This window comes from Lathamus discolor, chromosome 5, assembly GCF_037157495.1.
Source record: "Lathamus discolor isolate bLatDis1 chromosome 5, bLatDis1.hap1, whole genome shotgun sequence".
NCBI classification, from domain to species: domain Eukaryota; kingdom Metazoa; phylum Chordata; class Aves; order Psittaciformes; family Psittacidae; genus Lathamus; species Lathamus discolor.
Window position 1 is genome coordinate 93,278,580 of NC_088888.1, and position 7,750 is coordinate 93,286,329.

At 43.4% G+C, this 7,750-nt stretch overlaps 1 protein-coding gene across 1 annotated transcript; it reads left to right on the forward strand.

The window, feature by feature from the left end:
• The first annotated feature begins 252 nt into the window (after positions 1 to 252).
• On the forward strand, positions 253 to 7,331 carry RPS7 (ribosomal protein S7). Its single transcript, XM_065681575.1, has 7 exons — positions 253 to 287; positions 886 to 967; positions 1,268 to 1,339; positions 3,053 to 3,196; positions 4,693 to 4,757; positions 6,415 to 6,565; positions 7,216 to 7,331. The coding sequence occupies exons 2-7, from the start codon at positions 893 to 895 to the stop codon at positions 7,291 to 7,293; spliced, it is 585 nt and encodes a 194-aa protein (XP_065537647.1). The 5' UTR covers positions 253 to 287; positions 886 to 892; the 3' UTR covers positions 7,294 to 7,331.
• The last annotated feature ends 419 nt before the right edge of the window (positions 7,332 to 7,750 follow it).

Here is a 7,750-nt window from a genome sequence, read left to right on the forward strand (position 1 = left end):
CCCGCGCCCGGCGGCTGAACACATCTCCCGCCACCAACCCCCGTCAGCGCTGCGCGCAGCAGCTGGCGATGATCTCATCCGCAGGCGCCGCGCCAGGACTACTCATGGTCCGCTCGGGCCTCGCCCTTGCAAGAGCCGCGGTGGAGTCGCGAGGCGCGCAAGTACGCTCGCTGCCCGTCTTCCGGGTTTGGCTTCACGCTGAGTGGGCGGGGCGAGAGCCGCCCACGGCCGCGGTCTGCGCCGCTCTCGCGAGAGCTCTCCCTTTTCCTAGGCCGGCGCTGAGAGAGGTGGGTCGGTGGCTTCGGCCGTCTTTTCCCCGGCCGCCGCCTCAATACGGACCCGGGCGTTGAGTAGTGCTCCCCGCCGCAGCCTCGGGGTGGGGATGCTCCCGATTACCGCCCGCCCGAGGCCCGATGGTCGCCGGGGTGCCCGGTGCCGGGGAAAGAGATGGGATGGAGTTTTCCTTTACCCTCCTCTGGTGGCGCCCCGGGGGAGGCCGCGGCAGTGGGCAGAAGGTCGCTGGGCGAGAGGAGGGGGCCGGGGCCGGGCGCGGAGCCCTGTGAGCTGGGTAGCACTGCCTGACCGCCTGCCCTGCGGCACGTGTGGCCCGGGGAAGGGCCGGGCAGCCTCCCCGGCGCTCCTGAGGTCTCACAGCTGCCGGTGCCACACGTGGGGCCTCGGGGTGGGCCAGCCCTGCTTGCCCCAGGACCGTTTTCCCAGGCTGTGGTTGGCATCCCCTGCAGCGACGTACTGGGGTTTGCGTGGCCCATGGGGGTCTCCCTTGGTTCGCTCTGAAGCATGTGGCCGGATGGCAGAGTCTCGCTGTGTTTGTAGCAGAAGATGACGTGTTCCCTTTGGCAACTGAGATGTTCTTTTGCATTGCAGAAAGGCCATGTTCAGCTCTAGTGCAAAGATTGTGAAGCCTAATGGCGAGAAGCCAGATGAGTTCGAGTCTGGTATATCCCAGGTATGTGTCTTTTCCTTCTGCTGTTTGATGATTGATTGTGAATTACAGAGGTAGTGCTGTGGCAGTTGTCTTAGAGCACGAACTTTGAGGGTGATGCTGTGTGTACTTTTTCCTAGTTTGATTGGGGAACGGGGCAGTCAGCCTGTGTTCCCAGCTGTTGCCTCTGCCTGCGTGTCTTTGATACTGACTGTGGTAAAAAGTATATGGGTGCTTTCTGGTGCTGTGGACAGACTTTGGGCTCAGTGGTTCTTACGACTTGATTTGTATGTTATGTATTATTTTACAACTTCACTTTTCTAGGCTCTACTGGAGTTGGAAATGAACTCTGACTTAAAGGCTCAGCTGCGGGAGTTGAATATCACAGCAGCTAAGGTAGGCTGCACCTTCCCCACAATTAATTGCTTGGTGACCTGCTGTCTGCGTGTTTAACTTTTCCAAATGTTAACATTTTAAGTGAATAGTGTCTTTAGCCTTTTCTTATAGTCTGTGATTATTCTACTATATGTTATTGTGGTTTATCTTACAGTATTTGCTGTTAACGTATAAGAGCTTGTAAAAGTTTTTGTTTTTTTTTTCTGAGGAACTGGTTTGAAAAGTCATAAAACCTTAAGTAGCAGTTTGGGGGCTTAAATATTCAGAAAATGGTAGTTCTGCTTTCTCTGTTAAGTGGGCTTGAGGTCTGAAACTGATTTTTTTGTGTGTAGATATTGGCTGGTGTCCTGCTTTTGGACCAGGACAGCTGGCAATGTAGGTGTTCAAGAACCTGTCTTAGGGACATAAGCTATAACACTTTTTGTAAAATCAGTTTGTTGTAAATCTTCTGTTATGTATTATGTAGTAGGTAGGTGGATGAAGGTACTAGAATGACTTGATGGCATAGGTTAGCCTGTTTGTAAATTTTAGTTCATAAAGGTATATGAAACCTCAAGGAAGAAAAGTAAGAAGAAAATTACTGTTAAAAATTGTCAGCTTTGCAGACTGTGTGGAACTTATGAAGTGGTTGCTGCAATCAAAAACTGAAGTAGGTTGCTTTTTCGTTCTTGCCCTGGCCCAGCAGTACAGACAAAGATGCATGACTGCTTGGAGTTAAGTTAAAGAATCTGGGAATGCAGAAATCTGCTTGGTATATGGGGCCTTCAGAAGCAGCACTTCGCTGCTGAAGTACATCAGTGTGTACTGTCCTCAGTTTAAAAATATCTTTGTTGTTTATATAGCTGCTTGGTTTTGTTTGTGAGAAATCTCCTGTGGGCATCTGAATTCAGCTTGTGTGGGAACATAGCTGGTGAAGAACAATTCAGCTTTCCATTCTGTTGGAGAATGAGGATGTCTCTGCAGTTAGGTTCATGGGAGAAGTACCTTGTAAGCCTATCCAAACTCTTCCAGTTTTAATCAGCTGTTGGAGAAGCAAACCAGGAGAAAGTAATCCATGTTGGTGTGATGTAAACACGTTTGGAGGAGAAGGAATTTTATGTTGGACACTTCTAAGACAGGGTGATGGGACATGCTTCTAGCACTGCCTTGCCTAGAAAAGTTGGATGAGATGATACTTGAGGTGCCTTCCAACTTGGTCTTCTATGAGTCTATGACTTTGTTAGTGATGATGCAGGCCTTGGCACGCAAGTGGTGGACAGAAGATGATTTCCATGAAGAGCTCAAAAATAAAAGATTTATTATTGTAAACTTTTGTCTAGAGTCTGCATTAGAGGCAAGTATTTTTTTTTTTGAAACTTCCTGTCAGCATGTAAGTAACCACTGCAGACACTATGATAAGCATTCAGTATAGTTAGGATACTAGCAATGTATCATCTTGCAGAAAGATTGAGCTTTGCAGTTCAGAGGATGTGACTCTGAAAAGAGCGGTGGGCTTTATTTACAGCAAAACAAGTGCTTTTACAGCTTTTATTTCCTTGTAAGCGCAATCCTCTTATATAGATTAAAACTAGTACTGCTGTGTGATGCTTCCCCTTTCTTTTCCCCCCCTCCTCCAGCAGTGTTACAAGTAAGACTGTGTTCAGAGAATTCATAATCAAACCAAACATTGCTTCTCAACCCCTAGGTAATGTTTACTTTCTGCTTCTGTTTCAGGAAATTGAAGTGGGTGGTGGCAGAAAAGCCATCATTATCTTCGTACCAGTTCCTCAGCTGAAATCCTTCCAGAAGATTCAGGTGCGGCTAGTTCGTGAGCTGGAGAAGAAATTCAGTGGGAAGCATGTGGTGTTCATTGCTCAGGTAAAACACTTAGAATCATAAAAATGTTTATTTGAAGGGATCCCTGGGCCAGCATTAGATCAGATCAGCCATTGTTTTGTCTAGCTGAGTCTTGAGAACATCCAAGGATGGAGGTTCCACAGCCTCTCTGGATAACCTGTTACAGTGCTGTGCCACCCTTTCTGTCTTGTCTACTCAGGGTAGTAATGATGCCATGCGTATTTTTGTACCAGCAGGAAATGTAATGAATGTCATTCAGTGCATGTGAGCTAAAATGCTTCAGCTAGCAGCCAAGGCTTTGTAGACCTGGTGAGATGTGAAACTTTTCGAAGAAGCATATAACTTTCTTGTTCTGGCCTCTCTTACTCCTTCAGAAGCTTGAGAAGCAAAGCTTAAAAAGTAAAAGGGAACAAATATTAATAGGAGCTATACTACATTTTCATAATCTAAGTACTTAAAATTCAGGTTAATAGAGGAATTAAAATCTGACAAGTTTTGAATTTATTGAAGGAGCTAAGCCATGAGAAGGTGATAGAAGGCTTTCCTGGGTAGTACTAAGGGATGGACAGACAACAGAGATCTCTGTGGCGTGGACAGTTAGTTGTTAGACTGAAGCTCTCTTTAGCAAAAATTCTTGGTTAAATAACTTTAAGAGCCAGAGCACCTTATCCTGAATATTTATGTGGCCAAGAGGATTTCTTTCAGTTAAGTGCCTCTGGCTCACTAAAACTAAGTGCTTGAGAATTTTCTGTCAGTTCAGTAATCTGTATTTTAGAGCTGAATGTGTATAGTTGTTCTGCTGTAGGTGAAATGTTGCTTTTGAATATGATGAGACCTAGTTTGGGTTACAGTAACCCTGTCATTAATACAGTCATGGAGAAGCTGTGATGTGATGTGTTGGTAGAAAATAGCTGCTGGTGGCCATAACTGCTTCTAAACTCAGTATAAAATAAGTTTCAGTAATCTAAGCTGGTATGCTTTTAAAAGCACCTTTAGATGCTGCTTTTGTGACAGATTATGCTTAAGACAGGGTTTGATCTGGATTGTGTAATACATCTCACTGTTTAAACTGGTGTTTTGATCTCTAATGACACCTAGCAGTCTATGGGGCTGAGACAGCTTACTGTTTCACACCAGAGGCTCAATCTAATAGGAATTGTAGAAATCTTTGTTATTTCTGTCCCTAAAGAAGTGTGTTCAGATTGCTAATGTGACACAGTAAACTGCCATGGTTGTATTCATGGGGGAGGAGGGCTGAAATACGAATCTTTTATTTCAGTGCACTGAATATAGGATGAGTAGAATACCAGTAATTAAGCTTCTGCAAGTATTTATCAGCTTCTAATGCTGGTGTAGCTTTGGGCATACTTAAGTTTTCCTTTTTGGTGTCTCAAGTATTTGCTGGGTGGGGAGTGCATGTTGCGTGTGTGTGTAAGTCTTTTAGGAGTTTTTTTGAGTTGATTGTAAACACTAGATACTGAGAAATGCGTTTTTTGTTTCTTTTCCTTCTTTGACAGAGAAGGATTCTGCCCAAGCCAACAAGAAAAAGCCGTACAAAAAACAAGCAAAAGCGTCCCAGGAGGTAAGTAGATAATACTGATTCAATAAGACAGCCCCCTTTTGTCACTTGCTAGTGTAGTCAAGTAATGTGTAGTTGAGTTTTTGGGAAGTCATTCAAGTGGTTGGGTGGTGTTGTCCTTTATCTTACTGCTTGAAATAGTATCTGCTATTTGACTGCTGAAGTGTGCAGTAAAAATCTTGTATTTGGGCACTGTGTTCCATTTCTTAGAACTTTCTGTATTCCAGCTACAGCTGTAGCCAGGTTTTAGCCAGCAATACTGGCTTAGGAAACCCAAATCTGTTGTCTGTTACCACAGTGTGCTGACAAGAATTATTTTTAAGCTGTAGGAAGAGCCACATCCACATCGTGTGTTAGACTGTACAAGAGGCAGGGGAGGCAATGAGGGTGGGAGTGGCAGATGACAGGTGTAGGTATAAGTAATCCCTCTGAGTATGAATTTAACAAGAGTTGTGCGGTCACTTGCATTAAATGGCCACCCTGCTCTCTTCTAGTCTCTTATTGCTAGGTGTGCAATACTGCTATACCCAAATGGATGTCAGTGCCTCTTCTGTACTGTGCTCTATCTTACTATATCATTGTGTTGTCAATATCTTTAAAGTTTGTCTTCTACGTGACATGTGGCGTGTTCCTGTAACTTTTCTTATCCTCAGTATTATGTTGTATCGCTATTTTGAAATCTTCAGCCATAGATTTTTGAAGTGCTGTTTCATAGTGCCCATTTAGCTGTGGTCCTGCCTTTGGAGGACTCTTTTATATTAAGACTGGTATTACACAGTGCTTAGAGAAGTTGGCATCTGTGTATGTGATTAGGATGCTGCCTTTCAGCATGAGGGAAGGGGAGTCCCAGGATTGTCGCTTTCTCAGCCCGAGACTAGATCAGGCTAGAGGCATTGTAAAACTTGAGATGTATAGGGTGAAGCATAAAAGTGCAATTGATGCTTGTCTCCCTTAGTGGTCCCAGTCTTTGCAAGTCTGAAATGCTGCTGTAGACACAGGTCTTGGTTACTAGTGATACTGCCTTGAAACTGTAGATAGAGAAGCTGGAAATCTTACTAGTCATCTAGACTCACACAAAATAACCTGGATTAATTTTTCTCCTTTTGACTGGCTTATGGAGAGTTCAAGAACACAGATGTAGATATCAAACAATCTTCTAAGTGTGAACTTAACCAGCTAGACTTTTCCTGTAATACATTGGTGTTTTAAGCTGCTTGGGCTTAGGCAGATGAAGAAACCAGTGTTTTCAAAACTGGGTCTTCTATTGTGTAGTTGAAGATGCTTACACACTTAAACTCTTCCAGGTGAGTCTCTGCCAAAAATGCAGATGGGACAACTTCATTCTCATTTAAATAAAATCTTCTTTTAATATGTAGAAATAACATTTTAGGACTGCAAAGCAACATGCGATACAAAAAAGGTCGGAGACCTGGCTGCTTTTTCCCTTCATGCAGTCATTACATTTCTGCACTTGGTGTAGAATTCAGCTTTTAATTTTTGCATGACCTGTGAAAAAGTGTGTATTGTCACACTGCAGCATTAAGGCAAAACGAAACACCACTGAATTTCAGCTAAAGCGTGCTGTGGAAGGTTTAAGCCTTGGAAAGCTGGAAAATCTGGCAAGAGGACATGTTTTAATGATATAAATATGGCATTTCAGCCGTACACTTACTGCAGTGCACGATGCTATTCTTGAAGACCTGGTCTTCCCAAGTGAAATTGTGGGCAAGAGAATCCGTGTAAAACTGGACGGCAGCAGGCTCATAAAAGTCCATTTGGACAAAGCACAACAGAACAATGTTGAACACAAGGTAAGTGAAAAAACTTTCTTGTGCAGGATGGGATGGCTTTCTGACTTAGCTAAGAGGCTGCTTATGTGATACAGCAGAAGGCTACCTTTAAGCTTGTGGTAATGGAGATATTTCTGTTTGTATTTGGAGTAAGATGCTGAGGAGGAGGCAAGAGTTTTGAACTGAAGCTCTAGTTCAACTCTCCAAAACCCCTGGATTACGAAGTACCTATACTGGTTCCCTTGTGGGACCAGACAGTGGTTTTGTTGTTGGGGGTTTTGTGTATTTGAGTTTTGAGGTTGGTTTGTTTTGCTTCTTTGTTCTGTTGTTGCTTTAAGTGAGGCACTTTGCTTAGACCATATGCGCTTGGTACAGCCTGAAGTCCCCTATTTTTTGCGCTTTGCTTAGGATTTTTCTATTGGGACATGTTTATGCCTGCTCAGTTCTCTGTGTCTCCTATGGTTGCAAATTGAAGAGATAACAAATATTTTCCAGAAAATACATCTTCTGTGTAAATGCTCAGCTACTTAGTCTAAAAGAAAATAATAAATAAGCCTCAGTTCACTTCAGAGTGAAGGCACAGTGAGAAATAGTGTAGTACTTAAAGTATGCTAACACAGATTTTTACTTCCATACACAGCATATATAAACAAAATTGTTTGTCTTCACAGGTGGAAACATTTTCTGGTGTCTACAAGAAGCTCACAGGCAAAGATGTCGTGTTTGAATTTCCAGAATTCCAGCTGTAAAGTGCAAAAAATGGCTGAATAAACAACTGTTCATATAACAGAGTAGTTTAATTTAAATTTTGAATTCCATAAACATAGATGGGAATTTACTGATTCATGGGACTCCTCCACTGTCTGGATGAGTGACATTTGTCTATCAGAGTATTAAGTCACCAGCATTTTAACAAGAGGCCTCTTAGGTTGTTCTTGGCACTGTTGCAACACAACTCTGGACAAAAGAGCCCAGGGCCTGCAAAAAGAATTAGCATTGAAAAATAAACACAAGTTTGTTGAGACTCACCTTTTAGGGAGTATATGGAGGATTGCTGTAGAGCGGTGGAACTCCCGAGTTCTGCACAAAAGTATACCAGCTGAAGATCATGTTCCTGACACACAGGAAGAAGTCTACATGGCATGTGATGTGACATCTGAAACATGGAGATACAACATCTGAAGAAGGGCACTGAATTTTTAGGAA

What these genes read in the sequence shown, in the direction of transcription:
- RPS7 (XM_065681575.1), top strand. Translation starts at nt 893, where the DNA reads ATGTTCAGCTCTAGTGCAAAGATTGTGAAGCCTAATGGCGAGAAGCCA. An exon ending in TGAATATCACAGCAGCTAAG is followed by an intron (nt 1,340 to 3,052) that starts GTAGGCTGCACC and finishes CTTCTGTTTCAG; the next exon opens with GAAATTGAAGTGGGTGGTGG. An exon ending in AGAACAATGTTGAACACAAG is followed by an intron (nt 6,566 to 7,215) that starts GTAAGTGAAAAA and finishes TTGTCTTCACAG; the next exon opens with GTGGAAACATTTTCTGGTGT.